At 36.1% G+C, this 25,158-nt stretch overlaps 1 protein-coding gene across 1 annotated transcript in view; it reads right to left on the bottom strand.

Annotated features, from left to right (window-relative positions):
- Nucleotides 1–25,158, bottom strand: part of RRN3 (RRN3 homolog, RNA polymerase I transcription factor) — a 45,466-nt gene that overhangs the window by 3,350 nt on the left and 16,958 nt on the right. Inside the window, exons 8-17 of the mRNA XM_074196466.1 lie at nucleotides 24,408–24,477; nucleotides 23,689–23,787; nucleotides 13,365–13,466; nucleotides 12,485–12,623; nucleotides 10,862–10,992; nucleotides 10,600–10,730; nucleotides 9,290–9,474; nucleotides 6,197–6,305; nucleotides 5,489–5,641; nucleotides 2,888–2,975 (exon numbers count right to left, since the gene is read on the bottom strand). Coding sequence (XP_074052567.1) covers nucleotides 2,888–2,975; nucleotides 5,489–5,641; nucleotides 6,197–6,305; nucleotides 9,290–9,474; nucleotides 10,600–10,730; nucleotides 10,862–10,992; nucleotides 12,485–12,623; nucleotides 13,365–13,466; nucleotides 23,689–23,787; nucleotides 24,408–24,477 — 1,207 coding nt within the window. The remainder of the gene's footprint in view (nucleotides 1–2,887; nucleotides 2,976–5,488; nucleotides 5,642–6,196; nucleotides 6,306–9,289; nucleotides 9,475–10,599; nucleotides 10,731–10,861; nucleotides 10,993–12,484; nucleotides 12,624–13,364; nucleotides 13,467–23,688; nucleotides 23,788–24,407; nucleotides 24,478–25,158) is intronic.

Raw genomic sequence — 25,158 nt, 5'->3', positions numbered from 1 at the left:
ATATTACAAGCAGCCAGAAGGACACAGTTCAAATATCGTGGAGCTGCAGTCAGGATCACACAGGACTTAGCAGCAACTACATTAAAAGCTCGTAGGGCTTGGAATATAATATACCGGAAGGCAAAAGAGCTTAGAATGCAACCGAGAATCAACTACCCAGCAAAACTGAATGTCCTCTTCCAGGGAAAAAGATGGACTTTCAATGAACCAGGGGAATTTAAAATGTTCCTGTTAGAATGGCCAGAGTTGAACAGAAGGTTTGATCTTCAGATACAGGACTCAGGTGAAGCATGGAGATTGGAGGAGAGGGGGAAAATATGAGGGACTTAATGATGATGAACTGCATGTATTCCTGCATAGAAAAATTACAATGATAATACTCATATGAACGAACCTTCTCAGTCAATAGAGCAGGTAGAGGGAGCTTTTATAGTTGAAGCACAGGAGAAAGCTGAATTCGAAGATAAAATATGGTGTAAAAATGGAGTCAATAGAAAAAAGGGAAATGTAATGGGAGAAAGAAAAAGGAGAGGGGGAATAGGCCAAGATATTTCATATAATTAGATTTTTCTTTATTACAATGAGCTACTGCAATGATATGGAAGGGGAGAATGAGGGAATCTTTGCTCTCATCAGAGGTGGCTAGGAAAGGAAACAGCATATATACTCAATGGGGTATAGATATCTGGAGTAAGAAGGGGGGGCAGGGGGAAGGGGGGGTGATGTGAGTGATGGAGGAGAGGATGGACCATGGAGGGAGAGTGGTCAGATATAACACATTTTCTTTTTTACTTCTTGCAAGAGGCTGGGATTGGATGGCCTGTCCGGGACCATAGGGTCAGGTGGATGCTGGGCCTAAGGGGTGGTATGGGGGCTCGGGGCCTCTTGGCCCCAGAGCCAGGGATCTGTCTAATGCACCACTCAGCTATACTACAGCAGAGTCAGAGTGAAAGGAGAGAGAGAAATATAGTACATGGTAGTGGAGAAATACGAAAAGGAGGAAGTTGCAATCAGCAATGGCAACAGTGCAAAAACATGGAAGTAACTTTTCACCATGGACTTATAAAGAATGTGACCCACTCGTCACAGAGTTGTTTGTGTTTGTGTTGGAACAAAGTCTCAAGCACATTTTTTATTATTATTATTATTTGGGGGGGGTGCAGGGCAAATGGGGCTGGGTGGCCCACCTGGGGTGGCATAGCAGGATGATCATTGGGTGTCTGAGGCCGGATTTGGACCCAGGTGCTTCTGGCTCAAGGGCCAATGCTCTGTCTGCCACCTAGCCGCCCCTACTATTATTACTACTTTATTTTATTTTGGGTCTTCTTTTTTCTTTTTTCAGTTTTTGCAGGGCAGTGGGGTTGGGGTGGCTTGCATGTCACACAGCTGGGTGATCGTTGGGTGTATGGGGCCAGATGTGGGCTTAGATGCTCATGACTCCAGGGCTGGTGCTCCGTCCCACTGCGCCACCTGGCCATACCTACAATTATTACTATTTTTTTTATTTTAATTTTTTTCCTCTCCCCTTTACTTTATCGCTCAAGTGAGTCTATATTTTGGGGGGGGTGAGGGGGTATTTTGTTTACTCTTAAACAAGAATATTTCATTAATGTATAAAAAATTTGTACAAAATGAGAATAAATATTAAGTATTAAGAAGAAAAATAAATATTTCATGGGTTCTATCAAACCCAAAATACCACAGGGGCTCCTTAATAAGATCCATTATGCTCAAAAGAAATGGATTAAAAATATTTACAGGAAAAACTAAATGAATGAAAAATGCCATTAGTCCAGACCATGACTTACAACTAGACACCATTTTTATATTATACATAAATACATATATTGCAGCTGAACAGTTACTGAAGTCTAGCATATAAAGGAAACAAGAAATAGAGCAAGATTTTCATTGCTTTAAACAATCTCAAGTATAAAAAAACCTTTTTCTGAATGCAAACATTCTCCAGAAAATGACATATGGTTCTGAATCAAAGTTGTAACTGATTCAACATCAAAATATGTTTGGTGGGAATATGTAGGCTGTAGAATGTTTCCAAGGATAACTTATGCAGAAGCAATGGCATAAGTATGCCATCAAGGAAAACATATGGTTTGGAAAAGGAGGTCGGTCAAACGTGTGGACAGATCACGAAACAACACATGGAAAACCTAACTGTTGCCCTAAAAACTAGAAAATAAAAAAACACCTGGAAGAGGAATGACTCCTGTTTAGAGAAACTAAACAGGGTCAGATTTCAATTAGTGGCAATGGTAATCTAGATCAACAGGATCTTAGATTCTTTGAAGTATATTATCATAGTAATTAGGTAGGGAGACAAGCACACTGACTCAGGTTTCATAATTTGAATGAAGACTCTAAGACGTAGTAACCACAATTATCATATTGCAGCAAAAGAATGATACAGTATAGGATGATCACCTACTTATGATAATATTCTAGCTGATATGTTTAAGATTGCCTATTGATTTATCCCTTCAAGAGATTATTTTTAAACGATCATAAGGTTAATTTACCCAACTGCTGGTACAAATGTCAACATGAAGGTAAATGGACAGCTAAGGAAAGTTATTGGGAGTTTTACAAAAATAAAAAGTATGAGAACATTTTAAGCGTAACTAAATTAGTAACTTATTTATCCTCCATTTTCCTCTAATAGTTGCATAAAATCTAATATATTTCATCAAAATCTGCTAATAAATTTCCACTGAAAAATGGACAGTGAATTATAAAAAGTGAACTCTATAAAATCAGAAACACAAAATAGCCAATAAAATAATTAGTTAATTATTGTTAGTTTATCATTTGACTAAAGCTATTAAGACTGATAACTAGTTTACAAATAAATGTTAAATCAAAAAATTACCTTTTCAACAGGTTTCTTAAATTCCTGAAGTTCTTCAGCACTCAGATCTTCCCATGACTGATAAATAGGATCAATGACTCTTTTGGATCTATTAAAATTATTGATTAAATCATATTTCAAAACATTTGTAAATATCTCTGATAGGTCTGTTATCCAAGAAGTATGGAGAACAAACAGAAATATATAAGATCAAATAAAACACTTATCAAAAGAACTGGAATCTTTAAACCAAAAGAAAAAGTGCTCCAAAACAATAATAAGAGAAATGAAAACCGAAATAATTTTGAGACTTAACCTCATTTTTAGCAAACTGGCAAAGATGTTAGAGAGGTTAGGAAAAGACAAAAATATTTAATTTATTACTGGTAGACACTGGTGAACTGATTCAACCATCATTTGGAATAATGCTAAGAAGCTGACTAAAATACCCATGCCCTTTGACCAGGAGGTCAAAATTTAACGTTATGGCTGACTTAGGAGCTGCTGTGCTGACCTCATTGTTTGCCTTCAAAACCTGGATAGCACAGCCATGACAGGGAACTGAATCACTTTCATTTAAATTGTCTAAGGAAAAGTTTGAAGATCACCTGGCAATATAAGAACCCAGATACTGAGGTCCTTTCTCTAACTAAATTGCGAAGGACCACACTATACTAAAGAGAGAGTGAAACTCCGATTGGCCAGCCACATCGTTCAAATGCCATCACATTATTTTATTAAAACTCACACAGGGCAAACACTTGTGAAAGTGGGAGTAGGGAGGGAGATGTCAGAAAAAGCAATACAAGGATACTCTCAAAGTCTCTCCTAAGACCTTTGGAATTGATCATGTAACATGGTATAGGATCATCCAGCATGCCATGCACTCAATCAGAAAGGGTGCTCTGCTCTATGAGCAAAGCAGAATTGAAGTAGCTCAAAGAAAACATGAGAAACACAAGTTTAGAGAATTCATCCCCAGGTGTTCACATGAACTATTTGTGCCTGACCTGTGGATATAGCATTCTGAACTGGTATTTGGTCTGATCACCCAAGTCAGACATAATGAAAGACTTATAACATAATCCTCTTTGAGAACAAAGGAAAATTAGGAAGGTATTATAAATAACATCATTTTAAAAGTAAAATGTGAATTTTCCTAGGATACTACAAATAGGAAAAGGAAAAATAAACTAATTTAGGAAAATTTAATCAGAACATGTTCAGTTTCCAAAGCGCTTCCCAGATGCATTTGATCTTTAAAACAATTCTGGAGGCATTTTCAATATTTAATTGGGAAATTGAAATTAAGAGAAGTCCTGTAGCTCAGAAAGGTTCCAAGTGTTAGAGGCAGGTTGTTGCATCCAAATCTAGAGCAGTTACTATTAAATAAATAAAAAGAATAAATTACACATTTAGTACAGTTAATAAGTAATGCAAGAACTTACTGGTCCTTTTCTGTCACAGGAAGGTTTATAGAAAATTTACAACAAATCATATAAAATTCAATGACTATCTAGAATGGGAGGTCTTCTAACAGTGGCAGAAGGAACCTTCATATCCCAATCTACTCAAGTGAACACTAAAAAAACCTAGGGCAAGGAATCTCCAAAGGCCAAAGTTCAGAACGTGTTAAAGATCAGACCTAGCCAAAAACAGGGAAAGGAATACTAAAAGTACTATGAAAGAAGAATAAAAATGTATTTTTTTTTACAAAAAGGAAAGAGAGTCATTTTAATAGCTTTAAAGTTTCTTAAAAAACTAACAACCAGGGGCAGCTAGGTGTCACAGTGGATAAAGCACCGGCCCTGGAGTCAGGAGTACCTGGGTTAAAATCCAGTCTCAAACACTTAATAATTACCTGGCTATGTGGCCTTGGGCAAGCCACTTAACCCCATTTGCCTTGCAAAAACCTTAAAAAAAAAAAAAGACTAACAACCAGGGGCAAGTAGGTGGAGAAGTGGATAGAGCACTGGCCCTGGAGTCAGAAGGACCTGAGTTCAAATCCAGCCTCAGACACTTAATAATTGCCTGGCTATATGACATTAGGGAAAGTCACTTAACCCCATTGTCTTAAATTTAAAAAAATAAAAAATAAAAAACTAAGAACCTAGAAGAAACTCAATCTAAGAAATTAAACAAATATTTATTAAGTATCTACAATGTATACAAGTTCTGGTCAAGGTATGGGAGGACACAAGATAAAAATAAAAGAATAAAAAGAACAAGCATTTGCTTTAGGCACCAGAAGGCTTATTGGTATTTAAGTTTGAGATTTCACATTAACTAGACAACCTCTTTAAGATCCAGCTTCCTCAATGGCAAAAAGAACACCTTCTACCTCAAGAGTTATTACTATTTTATTTTGATTTTTGCAAGGCTGTGGGGTTAAGTGGCTTGCCCAAGGTCACACAAGCTAGGTAATTATTAAGTGTCTGAGGTCACATTTGAACTCAGGTCCTCCTGATTCCAGAACCAGTGATCTCTCCACCTAGTTGCCCCTACCTCAAGAGTTCTCAAGAAAGTACTTTATAAATGGTGAAAGCTTCATATGCATTTAAACTTTGTCCAAATAAGTCCCAATATTCCACTTAACCTTCAAATTTTAAAATAAGAACTTACCTCTTGAGAACACAAGGATCAAAGGGGAAGAATGTGTCAAGTGGATTAGTACAGGTCTGTACTGAGCCACCTCCTGTAGTATTTCTAAGAACTGGAAGCATCTGTCGGTTGTTTCTCTCAATAATAGTGTAACAAAACACTAACTGATATTTCCTTCAGAAAAAGATATTTGTTAGCATAGTGGAATTACTTCATTTGGTCTTTAGAATTCAATAAGTAATACTACAATATACTAAAATATAGTATAAGAACAAATTTCATTTCAAAATAAGCATAAATCTAAAAGTTCTTTTACACTTCTTTAGTTCCGTTTCTTATCCAAGGAATCCCACAATCCCACCTCCCGTTTCTGTGCTTTTTGTCCCTTATGCCTATAATTCTCTGCCTTCCTCCTCTTGGAGATGCTAGCTCCCTTTAAGACCAACCTCAACTGACATCTTCTCCAAGGGGCCTCTTTTGATTTATCCATTAGAATCTTCTTCCCTAACAATTCTATGTTTATTTCTATACACACTATCCTCAGTAGAAAATAAAATTTTTGAATTCATGGACTGTTTCATTTCTGTCTTTGTAACCCCTGTGCCTAATATAAGGCAGATAATAAATGCCTGGTGAGAATCGATAATAAATGCCTGGTGAGAATTGATCTAAAATGGAAATTATATTTACATATCCTCCAATTTTAAAAATCATGCTCGAACAACTTACCTTGTAATGGCAGCAAATAAGTTAACTACCAAAGGGAGGCAAATCTTCAAAGGATTTAGCTGAGACATAACTATGCGCTCAAAATTTAAACTCTGTAGATAAGTCAAGCCTTTAAAAAAAAACAACTCAGTTAAGAGTTTAACATAAACAAATTCAAAGCTAGAAATAAATGATCATTTTGTTTCTGATGACTAGAATTTAAATGCCAGGTGTTGACACACACACACACACAAAATACAGTATGGGACAGATAGGTGGTGCAATAGATAGAGTACCAACCCCGGAATCAGTAGGACCTGAGTTCAAATTCTGCCTCAGACATTTAATACCTACTTAGTTATGTGACCATTGGCAAGTCTTAACCTCATTGCCATGCAAAAAAACAAACAAAAAAAAAGTATAGTATAAAAGAATTGGATTTTGAATGTAGGGAAACCTGGATTTGACTTCTGAGTCAAACTGCCTGGGCCTCACTTGCCTATCTTTAAAAGGATGTTTGAATAAGATGACTTCTAAAGTGGCTTTCAGTTCCAGATCTAGTGAATATGCATATAGAAGATAACTTTAACTGCCATTAAAAGTCCAGAAATACTTCAAATTAATATGATAGCATGAAAAAGAAGTTTTTTGTCTAATTTTTTTAAACATGGGTTTGAGAATTTTGACTTTTTATTCGTTTTTTATGTACAATGGCTTATCCATAAATGTTTATTTTTTTACTTTGAGATCTTAAAATCTGTTTCTATTTTGTACTTATGAAGATATTTCTCAAGGTTATTTGTGTGAAATTAAGACTGCAAAATTATAACTGAAGTCTTTTTAAGGGTCAATTTTTTTTTTTTTTTTGGTTTTTGCAAGGCAGATGGGGTTAAGTGGCTTGCCCAAGGCTACACAGCTAGGTAATTATTAAGTGTCTGAGACCGGATTTGAACCCAGGTACTCCTGACTCCAAGGCTGGTGCTTTATCCACTGCGCCACCTAGCTGCCCCTGGGTCAAATTTTTTAAAGCTTCATTTATTCTTTAGAAAGACCACAAAATAATTTGTTAATTCATTTTTTTTCAGAGGTGTCATTCTCTTCATGACCCCTATTTGAGATTTTTTCTTGGCAGATACTGAAGTGATTTGCCATTTTCTTCTCCAGTTCTTTAACAGATAGGAAACTGAGGCAATCAGTGTTCAGTGACTTACCCAGGGTCATAAAATTAGAAATTCCTCACACTAGGCTAGTCACAAAACTAGAAATTCCTGGTACTACGTCTGACCCTCTTATTTACTTCATTACCTAGCTGTCCACAAAATAAAACCTCCTTTTTGTGCCTCCCTTATTACTGTTACATGATATTTACAATGATTACAATCTCATTATCAAATGAGATAATGTTAGTGAAAGTACCCGGGAAATTGTAAAATACTATACAAACGTAAGATACTTTTTTCCCCTTAATTTCTGATTTCACTCTGCAACATACAATCTTAATTGCCTGGGAACATTAAGTAATTTGCCCAGAATCACAGAGCCAAATATGTGTCAAAATTGAGTCTTTCTCAATATTTATTATACCACAGCACTTGAAGGCAATGCTAATAATATAATTTTATAAACCATAATTTTGTGTCAGAGAATTTAAACAGTACAAAATGAGAAAACAGTATCATAGATTATGTGAACTAATGCCATGTTAAAAATTACTCAGAGAGGATAAAATAAGTCATTCTTTGTTCAAGCAATTTATAGTATTATTCCTGGGAATATCCTCCCTAACTCCAACGACAGAGGGGTGGTCTACAGATATAAAATAATGACTTTATTGTCAGTTTTTTCAATGTATTGCTCAATTTTGGGTTAGTTTTGCTGATCTATTTTTCCTCCTCTATTTTATTCTTTATGATCTCTGGAACAGGAGACACACATAGGGAAATGCTAGTGATATCAAAATAAAAAAGTGTGACTCTGGGCAAATTACTTAACCTGTTTGCTTTAGTTTTCTCAAATATAAAATGGGGATTAATAGCACCTACCTCTCTGGGCTGTTGGGAAGATCAAATGAGATATTTGTAAACATTTAACACAGTGCCCGTCACATGGGCATTATTTATTATCATCAACATTTTTATTATATCAATAAAATGTGTTCTATAATATTTTTAAACCATTAGTATGACCCAAAGTTTTGGAATTCCTTCTAAATAAGCTGCTGCTAAGCTAACCACAAAACTCAGACTCCCTTTAGAAATTTATTCAGATACTTTCTATGACAAATATTGTGAAGTAATGGACATAATGAAAGGTATATAAGCGAACACCTCTGGACAGAAAATATATCTCTATGAGCATAATAATATGCCAATTTATAATAATTATGCCTAAGAAAAGAAAATGTTCTTTTAAGTAATTTGCCCAGAGTCACACTTTTTTATTTTGATATCACTAGCATTTCCCTATGTGTGTCTCCTGTTCCAGTGATCATAAAGAATAAAACAGAGAAGGAAAAACAGATCAGCAAAATTAATCCAAAATTGAGCAATACATTGAAAAACTATTGGTCACCTAAAACTTTGCCCTCCACACGTATAAAATTCCTTTTTTCTCCTAACTACTGAAAATCATCCTTCAAAATTAGTGGAATCATAGACATATAATTTATAATGGAAATCTATTCATACTAGAAATTGTCTTCAATTCTAATACAGTTAATAGGTTTATTTTAAATTATTTAAATTAGAAACAATTATAGAAGTCACTGAAACAAAAACCATAATGTAAAAAATGTATTTATCAAATTTTCAATTGTACTTGGCTAGACTGCTGAGGGAATAACAACAAGTTTAAAAGGATAACAGTAACATAAAAAAGACAATAAAAGGGGCAGCTAGGTGGCTCAGTGGATAAAGCACTGGCCCTGGAGTCAGGAGTACCTGAGTTCAAATCCAGTCTCAGACACTTAATAATTACCTAGCTGTGTGGCCTTGGGCAAGCCACTTCACCCCATTTGCCTTGCAAAAACCTAAAAAGAAAAAAAAAAAAGACAAACGAAAGACAATAAAAGCAAGTCAATGAATGTAAATTCTTCATGTGTCCAAATATACTTACCTTTCCTTAAGTTTCCATCTAAAAGTTGCTTGTGTCGAAAAACAAAAGTGTAAAACACAGCCTGACATGCTGAATAAAATGGTCCATGAAGAGCAACATCACAGAAAGCTTTTGTTCCTGCATCCTGGTTATCAAGGTAGATATGCAGCCAGGTAACCAAAAGATGTAGGCATGCTTTTACAGTGCTAGAGTAAAGAAAAATTTCAATTAAAGAGCAAATTTTATTTATTTTATAAAATGATCAACTCTTATAAATAAGATCAATGGAAAACATTTCATAACTCCATGTTAACACTAAATATAAAAACAGTTATCAATTTCAAGTCCTATCCATGGTCATAGAAGAGCCAGAAAAGCAAGAAGCAATAGTCTAAGTTCTGCCACTTCAGGAAATGAACTGACTCTTCATTCACTGACAGTAAGCTGAACTTGGTTCAGTTTTTCCTGAGACTAAGTCCAAAGGCTTCCTCCTAGGCTCTATTGTTCCTTTGCTGAGGTCACTGCTTTCCCTTACCACAACGTATGCATAAAACTTCACCAGCCCGCATGAGAAAACAACAGTCTTAGCTGTCTATAACCATTGAAAGACCCCAAATTTTTTCTCCATCTAGGTCATTGTATCTGATATCAAGTCCAATGAAGAACTGATCATTAAATTGGGATGAAGCAAAAGAGACCAAGACACTGGTCTTGTCTTTAGTATGTAACAGATACCACCTTCTTTCTTCCCAGGATTCTAAGGGTAGAATGTTAAACTTCTCTGATTTGTGGACTTGCAAAATCCCAACTCTGCCTCTCTTCTTTTTGAGATTCAGTTACATACATACATACATACATACATACATACAAACAAACATGCCCCACCTTCCTCACTTAGGTCACAATTCTATATCCTAAATTATCTAGCTTCTGACTCAAGTTGGGTTAGGAAGGGAGCTTTTATCCAAGATCACCAGCCTTTTCCCTGTTTTTATGCATTCTGACTTCTCCACAGCTTCTGACATAACCCTTCTTTGGGCACTTCCTCCTTTCTCAGCCTTCAGGACATTGCCTCTTTCACTCTCTTAGATTGGTTGGCCTACTACTACTAAAGTCTTCTTCCTGGATGATCATCCATGTCCTGCCCCATATTATGGGAATTCCAAGATTCTCTCCTTGGCCCTCCTTGGTCTTTATCTCTAAATTTCCTCTCTTAGTAATTTCATTAGTCCATGGATTGAATTATTAAATGTATGCTGACAACTCCCAAATCCCAATGATCTTGGTCTTTAAAAAGAATGATATTCAAACACAAGCATAAAATTACTTACACAATGGGAACAAATTTAGCTCTTGCCAAGAGACTGCCAATATAATTTCCAGCAGCTTGCCTGAGGATGGCAGGATTATTTGGATTCTGCAACTTTTTCCAAAGATGCTCCAAAAATGCTTCTGCAAATCCCTATGAAGAAAGTAGATTTACCTAAGTTACTATCACTAAGAGGAAGGTTTAAAAATTATCTCATTTTCTGTAAATTCATCTGTTAGAAGGGGGGGAGTGAGTAACATTTTTAAAATGGCTTTTCTACTTACCAATTTAAAGCTACAGAGGTAAAACATAAAATATTGTATGTGACAAGAGGCGTGGGTTGGCAATACCAGCTTGTCAAAGATTCCTATTAAATCTCGATACAAGTCCTTTGTTTTGTTGACATCAATCTCACCTACAAAGTAAACATAACTTTTCAGTTTCAAATGCTAATTAAAAGGAAAAATTTTTTAAATAAAAATTTTTAAATAGACAAAGTATACAATTTTCAATATTAAGAAACATCTTCATCAGACTAGAACCAATAAGATAAATTACCTGTGATTCACAAGTCTTGTCTAATAATGCCAGTTTATTTTCACCTACTACATTCTACCTAAAAAATAATATTCAGAAAAGAACTAGGTGGCAATATAATTAATGAATAAGGAAACAAAATATTTATCAAACTCTAGCAAAATGTATATAATAAATTACTAGGACCATGTTGGATCTATACTAAATACAACATTAGGAAAAAAATTATCATAGTTAATCACATTAAAAACAACTAAAATAATGTGATTGCATGAAAGAATGAAAATAAGAGACCTTTGTCAAAAATACAGTATTAATAAATAACAAACCAGAAAGGACAATGATCAGTGTTGGAAAGGATGGGGGAAATCTGGGACACTAATACACTGTTGGTGGAGCTGTGAACTTATCCAACATTTCTGGAGACCAATTTGGAATTATGCCCAAAGGGCAACAAAAATGTTCTTATCTTTTGATCCAGCAATACCACTACTGGGCCTATACCCTGAAGAGATTATGGAAAAGGGTAAAAATATCACTTGTACAAAAATAAACATAGCAGACCAATTTGTGGTGGCAAAGAATTAGAAATTAAGTGAATGTCCTTCAATTGGGGACAAAAACTTAACAAATTGTTTATGTCATGGAACACTACTGTTCTATTAGAAACCAGAAGGGATGGGAATTCAGGGAAACCTGGAAGGATTTGCATGAACTGATACTGAGAGATGAGCAGAACCAGAAAAATACTGTACATCCTAAAAGCAACATGGGGATGATGATCAACCTTGATGGACATGCTCATTCCATCAGTGCAACAATCAGAGACAATTTTGAGGTATTTGCGATGAAGGATACCATCTGTATCCCGAGAAAGAATTGTGGAGTTTGAACACAGATCAAGACTATTACCTTCAATTTAAAAAAAACCTGTTATCTTATTATGTAATTTTGCTCTTATAGTTTATTTTTTTTCCTTAAGGATATGATTTTTCTCTCATCACATTCAACTTAGATTAATGTAAAGACTAATAGATGGCCTTCTGTGGGGTGTGGGGGAGGGAAGCAAGAATAGGAGAAAAAAGTTGTAAAACTCAAAATAAATAAAATCTTTCTTTAAAAAAAAACACAGATTTCTGTTTCAATCACACGAGTGTTTACTCTCATAAGCAATGTTAGCATAATGATGACAGATCTTGGTAATCTTTACATATTTGGATCTTTCATGAGAAGTTCCTCACAGTTAAGGCACTAAGACAAGGCTATTATATTATCATGAAAAAATATCAGGCAGCTTCAAAATAATTCAAATCTCTGGATAAAAATGACTAACTTCTATGCATATATAATTGGACTTTTTTTCTAATTACCATTTTTATAGCAGACATCTTTTATGTAGGAAAAGAGTAAGGACAAAAGAATATCTAAACGTTCTGCTACTGGATGTGCCATTTGATCACTCTTTTCAGAAATATCTTTTGTTTCATCTTTAGTCTCTTCATCTTCATCCTGTTAAATGGAAAGCAATTAAATTTTCCACAAAAAAAATTAAAAAAGAAAAATACCTATGGCAAATTAAATAACATATAAGACAGAAATAAGCTCCACTACAAGTCCTACTCCAATGCCCTCATGATGGTACACAGATGAATAATCTTGGGTTCTCAAGTTATGCCAATGGAATGTGACAGTTCAAGCTGAAAATGCTGAACAAAGCAAAAGTCATCAGTTAAGAGTCATGCTAATTAGGTTTCCGAGAGACTCTTAAACAGAAAGTTCAACTCGAGGTGGAAAATATTTTAGACCCAGAAACCCATGGAAACCAAGATATGGAAGAGATTGTAGTCTATATAGATAAAAGTATTCAAACTAAAGAAATTATCTATGTTCCAAATAATTTGAAACAGTATTAAAAGCAATTTATGTGTTTTACAATTGCTCCATCATAAACTGTTATCGGTTCCAGAACAAAATCCTTTCCTAGGCTGGAGCAGAAATAATTAAATGTAAACATACAACTTTTCACTCAAATTTAAAGAAAAACACAGCTGGTTTTTTTAACAGCAATAATAGCTGGCAAAAGTAATAACCTGGCCAGAGATATATTTTTATGTAATGAGGGATTGCTTGTTAAATAGTCTATGTTGTTATAATTCAAAGATCAACTAGTTGGTTTTTCCATCAATACCATGAGAGAAAATCTATACCAGATAGCTTATATATTGAGTTTTATTTTAGTAATAGACTGACCATATTAAATAATCTTTCAACTGTATCTGTCCCATTGTCAGTTTGAACAGCTGTTTCCACTGCATCCTCTGCATCTTCAATATCTTGTCGTGATACACTTACCTATTGTTTCAAATGAAGAAAAAATACAAAAACTTTAAAAAATATTGATATATTTCAACACAAGAGCTATTTCTAAGTCAATTAAACACTTGGATTAGTATATTTTATAGGATTCCCATTACACAAACACACACTCCAAATCTACAGTGTGATTTGGGTAGTGCAAACTTTTAATTTCAATAACTATTTTTGCTATCACCTGAATTTCTATACATTCTACATTAATAGTTATCCAATAAATAAAAAAAAAAATATATATATATATATATATATATATATATATTACCTGTACAAGCTCTTCCCCAAACACAGTCAAAAAACCTATCTTTTAGCAAAGCAAAAAATAAAATCAAGTGAATCCTGAATATTAACCAAAAAGATATGAATCAAGAAATACAGAAAATGACAGCTAATCAACAAGGAGCTAAGAATAACTCTCAATATTAGCCTGTCTTTTCCAGCAGATTGCCCCTATTTCATCAACAATCTTTCACTTATCTTTAATCTCACTTTTTCTACTGGGTGCTTCACTACTGCCTATCCTCAATAGGCCCGAATTTGATCTATCCATCTCCAAAAGCTATTTAACTATTATCCCTACCTTTTTCCTTTATGGCTAAACTCCTTGAGAAGGCCATCTATAGAAGATGCCTCCTCCAAGTTTCTTTCATTATTCTTAATTCTAGATAGTTTCTGACCAAAACTTCTCTCTCCAAAGTAACCAATGATCTCTAAACTGCCGATCTTAATGGCCTTTTCTCAATCCTCATTCTCTTTTACATTTTTGCAGTCCTTGACATTTTGATCATCCTCTTTTCCTTGATAATCTTTTCTCTAGGTATCTGAGACACGTCTTCCTCCTTGTTCTCCTATGCTAGAGCTTCATCCTAGTCCCCCTTCCAGAGGACTTTGTCCTGGCCCCTCTTCTCATTTCTCCCTATATGATTTTACTTGGTGATCTTATCAGCTTCCATGGATTCAATTATTATCTCTATGTATATGATACTCAGATTCCTTGCTCAGCTCTAATCTCTCTCAATTTCTAGTCTCCTACCTGCAAATGCATAGATAATATAAATATCATGTGTCACAGAAATCTTAAATGCAACAGTTTCCCCCCAAATCCTCTCCTGTATTTTCCAAATCCTGTCAAGGGTACCACCATCAACTCAATCATCTGGGTTCAAAACTAGGTGTTATCTTCTCTTACACACCTCTCATTGCTGACCTTTGTCAATTCTACTTTCTCTAATATGCTCCCTTCTGTCATCTGACATTGCTACCAGTGTGGCACAAGCCCTGAAACCTGGACAATAGTCTTCTGGTTGGTCTGCCTGTCACGAAGTCCTAATACCAATCTATCCTCCACTCAACTGTCAAAATGATCTTCCTATGTCACCCCCCCCCATTCAATAACAGGACTCTGGGGTTCTGACCACATTCAGATCCTGATCTCAGTCTAGGCCCCCCACAGAATAGAAGGGCCCCCCCACCCTCAGCCCCGTGGGGGGGGCACCTCACACACTGAGATCCTTTTGGGGGTGTCCCAAAAACTCAGGAAGCACTCCAAAACCAGGTTGGGAAAATAAGTAAGCAGAGAAGAAAGAACACCATTGAGAAATACATTATCTATGATCCCAAGAAGGATCAAAATACTCAATGTGAAGATGAGGAAGCACAAGCTCCTGCATCTAAAGAATCCAAGAAGAACAGCAATTGGGCTCAAGCTATGACAGAGCTCAAAACAGACTTTGAAAATCAAATGAGGGAGATAGAAGAAAAACTGGGAAAAGAAATGAGAGAGATGCAAGTAAAACATGAAAATGAAGTCAGCAGCTTAGTCAAGGAGAGCCAAAAAAATGCTGAAGAAAATAGCATACTAAAAGCCAGCTTAGGTCAAATGGATAAAACAATTCAAAAAGTTATTGAGGAGAAGAATGCTTTAAAAAGCAGAATTGGCCAGATGGAAAAGGAGATAAGAAAGCTCTCTGAGGAAAACAAATCCTTCAGACAAAGAATGGAACTGAGGGAGATTGCTGATTTTACGAGAAATCAAAACTCAATACTTCAAAACCAAAAGAATGAAAAATTACAAGAAAATGTGAAACATCTCATTGAAAAAACAACTGATAAGGAAAACAGACTTAGGAAAGATAATTTAAAAATTACTGCAATACCTGAAAGTCATGATAGGAAAAGAACCCTGACATCATTTTCACAGAATTACTACAGGAAAATTGCCCTGATATCCTAGAAGCAGAGGGCAAAATAGAAATGGAGAGAATCCACTAATTTCCCCCAAAAAGATATCCAAGAAAAACAACCCCCAGGAATATTATAGCCAAGTTCCAGAACTCTAAAGTCAAAGAAAAAATATTACAAGCAGCCAGGAGGACACAATTCAAATACTGTGGAGCTGCAATCAGGATCCCACAGGACTTAGCAGCAACTACATTAAAAGCTCGTAGGGCTTGGAATGTAATATTCTGGAAGGCAAAAGAGCTTAAAATATAACTGCAAATCAACTACCCAGCAAAAAATGAATGTCCTCTTCCAGGGAAAAAGATGGACTTTCAATGAACCAGGGGAATTTCAAATGTTCCTGTTGGAATGGCCAGAGCTGAACAGAAGGTTTGATCTTCAGATACAGAACGCAGGTGAAGCATAGAGACTGGAGAAGGGGAAAATAAGAGGGACTTAATGATGATGAACTGCATGTATTCCTGTATAGAAAAAAAATGACATTGATAATACTTATATGAACCTTCTCAGTTAACAGAGCAGGTAGAAGGAGCTTTTATACATGAAGCACAGGAGAAAGCTGAATTTGAAGATAAAATGTGGTGTAAAAATGGAGTCAATAGATAAAAGGGGAATGCAATGGGAGAAAGAAAAAGGAGAGGGGGAATAGGCCAAGATATTTCATATAATAAGATTTTTCTTTATTACAATGAGCTATTGCAATGATATGGAAGGGGGGAGGGAAGGGGGAATGAGGGAACCTTTGGCCATATCAGAGGTGGCTAGGAGAGGAAACAGCATATATACTCAACGAGGTATAGATATCTGGAATAAGGAGAGAGGGGGGGACAGGGGGGAAGGGGTGGGGATGTGAATGATGGAGGAGAAGATGGACCATGGGGGGGAAAGTGGTCAAATGTAACACATTTTTTTTTTACTTCCTGCAAGGGGCTGGGATTGGATGGCCTGTCCCAGACCACAGGGCCAGGTGGATGCTGGGCCTAAGGGGTGGTATGAGGGCTCAGGGCCTCTTGGCCCCAAAGCCTGGGATCTGTCTGTTGTGCCACTTAGCTACCCTACAGCAGAGTCAGAGTGAAAGGAGAGAGAAACTATAGTACATGGTAGTGGAGAGAAATACAAAAGGAGGGAGTTGCAATCAGCAATGGTAATAGTGGAAAAATATGGAAATAACTTTTGTGATGCACTTATCATAAAGAATGTGATCCAACTGCAACAGAGTTGGTGGTGTTGGAACACAGACTGAAGCACATTATTATTATTATTATTATTATTATTATTATTATTGTTATGGGGAGGGTGCAGGGCAAATGGGGCTGGGTGGCCTGCCTGGGGCTGCATAGCAGGGTGATTGTTGGGTGTCTGAGGATTTGGGTGCTCATGGCTCAAGGGCCAGTACTCTGCCTGCCATCCAGCTATCCCTACTATTATTACTACTTTATTTTATTTTGGGTCTTTCTTTTTTTGTTTTTTGCAGGGCAGTGGGGTTGGGGTGGCTTGCATGTCACACAGCTGGGTGAGTGTTGGGTGTATGGGGCCAGATTTGGGCTCAGGTGCTCCGGGCTCCAGGGCTGGTGTTCTGTCCACTGCTTCACCTGGCCATACCTACAATTATTATTATTATTATTATTATTATTATTATTATTATTATATTTTAATTTTTTTCTCTCCCCTTTGCTATATCACTCAAGCGAGTGTATATTTTTTGGGGGAGGGGTATTTTGTTTACTCTTAAACAAGAATATTTTATTAATGTATAAAAAAATTTGTACAGGGAAGGAAGATTGGGGGAAAATTGTAAAACTCAAATAATATCTTTAAAACATTTGTACAAAATGAGAATAAATAAAAAGATAAAAAAATAAAATGATTACAACAAGTTATCACTAGGATAATACATTATGATCAAGTAAGATTCATCCTAGGAATGCAGGGTTGGTTCAACATTAGGAAAACTGTTAATATAATCAACCACAAACCTAATAGAAATTATATGATTATATCAATAGATGGTGAAAAAGCTTTTTAACAAAATATAGCATCCATTCCTACTAAAAACACTAGAGAGTGTAGGAATGAATAATAAGTTTCTTAGAATAATAAGCAGTATCTATCTGAAACCATCAAGAAGCACTATATTCAATGGGAAGAGGCTAAAGCCATTCCCAATACGATCAGGGGTGAAACAAGGATACCCATTATCACCACTACTATTCAATATAGTATTAGAAATGTTAGCTTCAGCAATAAGAGAAGAAAAAGAAATTGAAGGAATTAAAATTGGGAAGGAAGAGACAAAACTCTCACTCTTTGCAGATGACAATGATGGTATATCCAGAGAATCCCAAGAAATCATCCAAAAAACTACTGGAAACAATTAGCAAATTTAGCAAAGTTGTAAGACATAAAATTAACCCTCATAAATCCTAAATTTTTCTATATATGACTAGCAAGATACAGCAGGAAGAGCTAGAAGGAGAAATGCCATTCAAAGGAACCTCAGACAATGTAAAATATCTGGGAGTCTTATTTGCCAAGGCACACTCAGAAACTTTCTGAAAACAATTATAAAACACTTCCAATGAAAATAAAATTAGGAGGTTCCAGCCAAGATGGCGGAGAGAAGACAGGCACAGTTCTAGAGTCTCCTGATCTTTTCCCCATCTATCACATGAAACAAACCTCTTAGAGGAAGTCCGACTCACGGAACCCAGAGAGAAAAGCCAGGAGAAAGAGCATCTACCTCAGGATTTGTCTCCCGCTGCAGCTTTGGTGAATTCAGGTGGGTGAGTATCAGACCGGGATCAGCCAGAGTAACAGCTGAATTGGAACCGGGAGTCTGAGGGCTAGAGAGCGGGACCTGCTGGATCAGAGGTGGGGCTGGAAGAAAGGGGCTTGGGTCTGTGGGGAAACAGAGGCACTGGTGTTGGTGCTATCCCCTGGAGCTTGGGGAAGGGGCTGTGGGGAGAGGTCTGGTGCAGGAGAGCTGCGGAAACCATCCCTGGGCTCCTCTGGTCTGAGAAACTCTGAGCCCAGGCCTCCACTGCACTGAAGCCTCCTCCAAAACAAACAATTGCAAACTACTTCTGCCTCAGGCCCAGGTGTGTGAGCCTAAGAACCAGCCCAGCTGAGGAATGACCTCAGGCCAGGGTAAAGTCCACCATGATTGAAGGCAAAAGAATTCAATAGTTCCAACTCCTCCCTTCCTGCAAAGGGAGAAGGCCTCCCAACGAAGGTCACAGACACTCCAGACAGGGCAACCAGCACCTCCTACTGGCCAGCCAGAGAAACTGCACTCAATAAAGCCTTTAGAGATCCCAAGCCCAGGTGAACCAGCCCCACCCAACTCAAGGTCTTAGCATAATGAAGAAGGGTCAGCTGAAAGGGGGTTCCATAGAAAAATTCCTGGAAGGGAAAGACCCCAACCCAGAGAGACCTGGAACATCTGAGGAGAATACAATCTGGTCTCCAGCATTGAAAGACTTCCTTGAAGAAATAAGGAAGGAGTTTAAAAATCAACTGGAAAATTTGGGGGAGACAATTAATACCTTGCAACAAGAAAACAAAACCTTAGAAAGTAGAATTAGACAATTACAAAATGAGAATAATTCTCTTAGATCCTCAAATGAGCAAATGCAAAAAGAAATTAATTCTCTCGAAACCTCAATTGGTCAAATGGAAAACTCTTTCAAAAGTAGAATTGACCAATTGGAAAAGGAGTTGCAAAAGGTTAATGAAGAAAACTCCCCCCAAAAAAGAATGGAGTCTACAGAAACTAATGACTCCACAAGACAGCAAGAGTCAGTTAAACAAAATCAAAAAATAGAAAAAAATAGAAGCAAATGTAAAATACCTCATCAACAAAACCATTGACCTCAAGAATAGATTGAGGAGGGGCAACCTGCAAATTATAGGACTTCCTGAAAACATTGAAGAGAAAAAAAAGCCTGGACTTAATATTACAGGATCTAGTGATGGAAAACTGCCCTGATATCATGGAATCAGAGGGCAAAGTAGATATTGAAAGAGTACATCGATCCCCACCATAAAAAGATCCTAAAATGAAAACACCAAGGAATGTTGTGGCCAAACTGCAGAACTATCAGATAAAAGAGAAAATCTTGCAAGCAGCCAGAAAGAAACAATTTAAATATCAAGGAGCCATAGTAAGGATCACGCAGGACCTGGCTGAATCAACATAAAGGGATCGAAGGGCCTGGAACGAGATATTTCGAAGAGCACAGGAGCTTGGAATGCAGCCAAGAATCTACTTTCCTACAAAGCTGAACCTACTCTTCCAAGGAAAAAGATGGACATTTAACAAAATGGAAGAATTCCAAAAATTTCTGATGAAAAGACCAGAGCTAAACAGAAAATTTGGACATCAAACAGGAGGTACAAGAGACACATGAAAAGGTAAAAAAAAGTGGGGGGCCGGTAAAAGAAAAAAAATGCAATAAACGTAACTAACGGAGAGAATACACCTTGCCAGAAATGATGGACATTCATGACCTATCCACGAGACTACTATCTAATGGGATGTAACTGGCTTTAACCCCATTTGGGAGAAAGACTCTAATAACTGTCAGGAATTTAGACTCTATTCGCTAGAATATACAGAACTAAAAGGGTCAGACACTCAGAATTTTCTATGACTTCGATAGAATGATCTAAAAAACAAAAAACACTACCGCCCTAAAAAGGGGGACAGGAAAGAGACGGGAGGAGGGAGGGGATTGAATGGAGGTAAATCGCATTACAGTAAGAGGTACAAAAAATCTATGGTAATAGTGGGGAAGAAGGGAGAAGAGGAGAAACACCTGAATCTTCTTCTCATCAGACTTGGCTTAAAGTCAACCTACACATACTCAGTTAACTTATAAAACATCTAACCTTAAAGTATTAAAAGAGGAAAAGGGGAGGGGGGACGGAGAAAGGGAAGGAGAGAGAGTGGGGGAAATAAGGGGAAATAATAAAAGGAAGGGAAGGGAAAACAGAAAAAGGGAAAGGGGAAAGAAAGGGGAGGGTGTGATATAAGAGGGCAAAAACACTGAAGGGTGTGGTTTTCAGAAACAAACGACTGGGGAATATGGATAAAAGGGGGGGGAAAGGGGGAAAATACAGAGGGAAGATAGCACAGAGGGCAATAAAGAATTAGTAATCATAACCTTAAATGTGAATGGGATGAACTCTCCCTTAAAACATAAGCAAAGGGGCGGCTAGGTGGCGTAGTGGATAAAGCACCGGGCTTGGAGTCAGAAGTACCTGGGTTCAAATCCGGCCTCAGACACTTAATAATTACATAGCTGTGTGGCCTTGGGCAAGCCACTTAACCCCATCTGCCTTCCAAAAAAAAAAAAAAAACCCATAAGCAAATAGCAGAGTAGATTAAAAACCAGAATCCTACAATACGCTGCTTACAAGAAACTCATTTGAAGCAGAGAGATACATATAGAGTAAATGTAAATGGTTGGAGCAAAATATATTCTGCTTCAGCTGAAGTAAAAAAAGCAGGAGTAGCAATCCTTATCTCAGACAAAGCAGCAGCAAAAATAGATAGCCTTAAAAGAGATAAGGAAGGAAACTTTATCCTCCTAAAAGGTACCATAGACAATAAAGTCATTTCAATGTTGACTACATATGCACCCAGTGGAACAGCACCCAAATTCTTAGAGAAGCTGAAAGAATTACAGTAAGACATAGACAGCAAAACTCTACTAGTGGGAGACCTCAACCTCCCACTATCAGATCTAGATAAATCGAATCATAAAACAAACAAGAAAGAAATTAGGGAGGTCAACAGATTGTTAGAAAAATTAGATACGGTAGATTTATGGAGGAAACTGAATGGGGATAGAAAGGAATATACCTTTTTCTCTACAGTACATGGAACTTATACAAAAATTGACCATGTACTAGGACATAAAAACCTAATGATCAACTGCAGAAAGGCAGAAATAGTGAATACATCTTTCTCAGATCACAATGCAATAAAAGTCATATGCAATACTGGGCCAAGGAGATATAGACCCAGAACAAATTGGAAACTGAATAACCTCATTTTAAAAAAAGAGTGGACCAAAAAACAAATTATAGAAAGAATTAACCATTTTATCATAGATAATGATAATAATGAAACAACATACCAAAACCTATGGGATTCATTCAAAGCTACTCTCAGGGGATATATTATAGCTCTAAATGCTTATATGAATGAATTGGAGAAAGAGGAAATCAATGAACTAAACTTGCAACTAAAAAAATTAGAGAAAGAACAAATCAAAAATCCCCAATTAAGTACCAAATTAGAAATTCTAAAAATTAAAGGAGAAATTAATAAAATTGAAAGAAAAAAAACTATTGAATAAATAAATAAAATAAATAAAACCAAAAGTTGGTATTATGAAAAAACCAATAAAATTGATAAACCTCTGGTCAGTTTGATTAAAAAAAAAAAGAAGAAAACCAAATAGCTAGTATCATAAATGAAAAAGGTGAACTCACCACCAATGAGGAGGAAATTAAAGTAATAATTCAAAATTATTTTCCCAAACTCCATGCCAATAAATATGATAATCTAAGTGAAATGGATGAATATTTACAAAAATATAAGTTGCCCAGGTTAAATGAAGAAGAGATTAAATACCTAAACAACCCTATCTCAGAAAAAGAAATTCAACAAGCCATTACTGAACTCCCTAAAAAAAAATCTCCAGGGCCTGATGGATTCACAAGTGAATTCTACCAAACATTTAAGGAACAATTGGTTCCAATCCTATATAAACTCTTTGGAAAAATAGGGAAAGATGGAACTCTGCCTAACTCTTTCTATGAAACCAATATGGTACTGTTACCTAAACCAGGAAGAGTTAAAACAGAGAAAGAAAATTATAGACCTATCTCCCTGATGAATATAGATGCAAAAATCCTAAATAAAATCTTAGCAAAACGATTACAACAAGTCATCACTAGGATAATACATTATGATCAAGTAGGATTTATTCCAGGAATGCAAGGTTGGTTCAATATTAGGAAAACTGTTAGTATACTTAATTATATCAACAAACCTATCAGGAATCATATGATCATATCAATAGATGCTGAAAAAGCTTTTGACAAAATACAGCATCCATTCCTATTAAAAACACTAGAGAGTGTAGGAATAAATGGACTGTTCCTTAAAATAATTAGCAGTATCTATCTGAAACCATCAACAAGCATTATACTCAATGGGGAGAGGCTAGAGGCATTCCCAATAAGATTAGGGGTGAAACAAGGGTGCCCATTATCACCACTACTATTCAATATTGTATTAGAAATGTTAGCATCAGCAATTAAAGAAGAAAAAGAAATTAAAGGAATTAGAATTGGGAAGGAAGAGACAAAACTCTCACTCTTTGCAGATGACATGATGCTCTATCTAGAAAATCCCAAGAAATCATCCAAAAAACTACTGGAAACAAAAAGCAATTTTAGCAAAGTTGCAGGTTATAAAATAAACCCTCAATCTCTGAGAAAGGCAGAACTGAAGCAATTCAAAGGAAATGTGAGATGCACAAACTTAGATAACCCACCTCAGGACTATTTTGTGTCCAACCTGAGAATTCCAATCTCAAATTGACCTGATCAGTCACAATCAGATACACTGTAATTTGTCTATAACAATAATGTTGGTTTGATCTTCTTCGATAACAAAAGCTAAGAACCAATCAACCTCACAGTTCTTCCTCTGAAAAATAGCCTTTGTAGCTTGGCAGGACTTCAAAAATTCTTCACACCAAATTATAACATCAGAATACAACTTTTGTGATATGTGGCACAAGACACTATACTAGCCACTGAAATGTTCTTGGCTGGGTAATTACTTAAGGGTGATGATTTAATCAACTCTCTGCTTTTACTACACTTTGAAAAGCAGAAGACTGGAGCACCCAATTTTAAAAATAGATTATTTAATACTTACATCCATCTTGAGTAGCTTTTCAATAACAAGTTCTAAAATTTCAGGTCGCAAGGTTGGAAAATACACACTAATCCTTAACAAATTGTGGACATAGCATTCCTAAAAAAATAGAAACATTAAGAAGCCTGAATAAGAAAATCTGCACTTTACAACAATTTAATAAAACAACCAATATGTCTATTAATTTTTAGGATTTAAGAAGAGAAATATAAAAATGTAGGAACCATCCTTATAAATTCAGTAGTAAAGTTCACATAAAGTTTTGTTATAAAAACTAAAGTAAAATGTCATACCATCCCCTTAATCTTTCACAGAAACAATTTGCCATTTTATCAGGATTTACACTTTCAGGTCAAATCTTTTGCCTGATGAATTATGTTAAAATTCTGCTGCTTGGAACCAAGGTCTTTTTACAGTTCATTACACATGCCTGGTCCTCAAAGCAAAAGACAATTAGTAAATGTTGTTCTTTTTATGACTATACACTAGCAACATCAGTATGTAGCAGTTTCTAATAATTACTATCTGTATAAACATTAGCCCTCTAAAATATATGAAAGATTCAAGTTTTATCCTTAGTCAAGATGATGCAAAGAAAGGAATACAAGAGTCTTAGGCAGTATTATATATTATATGACTACAATGTAACCAGTTTTGCAGAACTAAAACCTCACAAGATACTGATTTCCCCACCATACTGCCATTCAAAGGATTCTTACCAAAATTCTCTCTGATTTTCGAATAAAAGGAAATTTTTCCACAAGTATTGGCATAAGAAACCATGGTGTGCTACAAGAAAACAAGCAGACAGGATTTGCAAAATGATCATTAATTTCAAACTCCATGAGTCGGAATTTCAAGTCTTAATTCCAGATAACACAGGAATATGAATATATAATTTCCTCCTCTAATAAAAAACTCCTCCCTCCATTTAACTGCTTTTATTTAAAAAAAAAAGTTTGTAACATTCTAGAAAAAATGCTTTTTAAACATGGAGGATACCACCCCAGAGTCAGGAGGACCTGAGTTCAAATTTGACCTCAGACACTCAATAATTACCTAGCTGTGAGACCTTGGGCAAGTCACTTAATCCTACTACCTTGCAAAAAAAATGCTCAAAATATTAAAAAAAAAAAAACTTAGAGAGAAATGAGGTAACTACAAAAACAATTTTTCATTAACTAATATACTGATGGTAGGGAAGGCTAGGTGGTGCAGTGGACAGAGTACCGGCCCTGGAGTCAGGAGTCCCAGAGTTCAAATCCAACCTCAGACACTTAATAATTACCTAGCTGTGTGGCCTTGGGCAAGCCACTTAACTGCACTGCCTAGCAAAGAGAGAGAGAGAGAGAGAGAGAGAGAGAGAGAGAGAGAGAGATACCCCATTTACCTTGCAAATAAAATAATAATAATATACTGATGGTAAAGGGAATTCATATTGTATTTTTATTGAGGATTTTAATCCACATC

The sequence above is a fragment of the Macrotis lagotis genome, chromosome 8, assembly GCF_037893015.1.
Source record: "Macrotis lagotis isolate mMagLag1 chromosome 8, bilby.v1.9.chrom.fasta, whole genome shotgun sequence".
Taxonomy (NCBI): Eukaryota; Metazoa; Chordata; class Mammalia; order Peramelemorphia; family Peramelidae; genus Macrotis; species Macrotis lagotis.
This window is presented reverse-complemented; position numbering and strand designations above follow the sequence as displayed.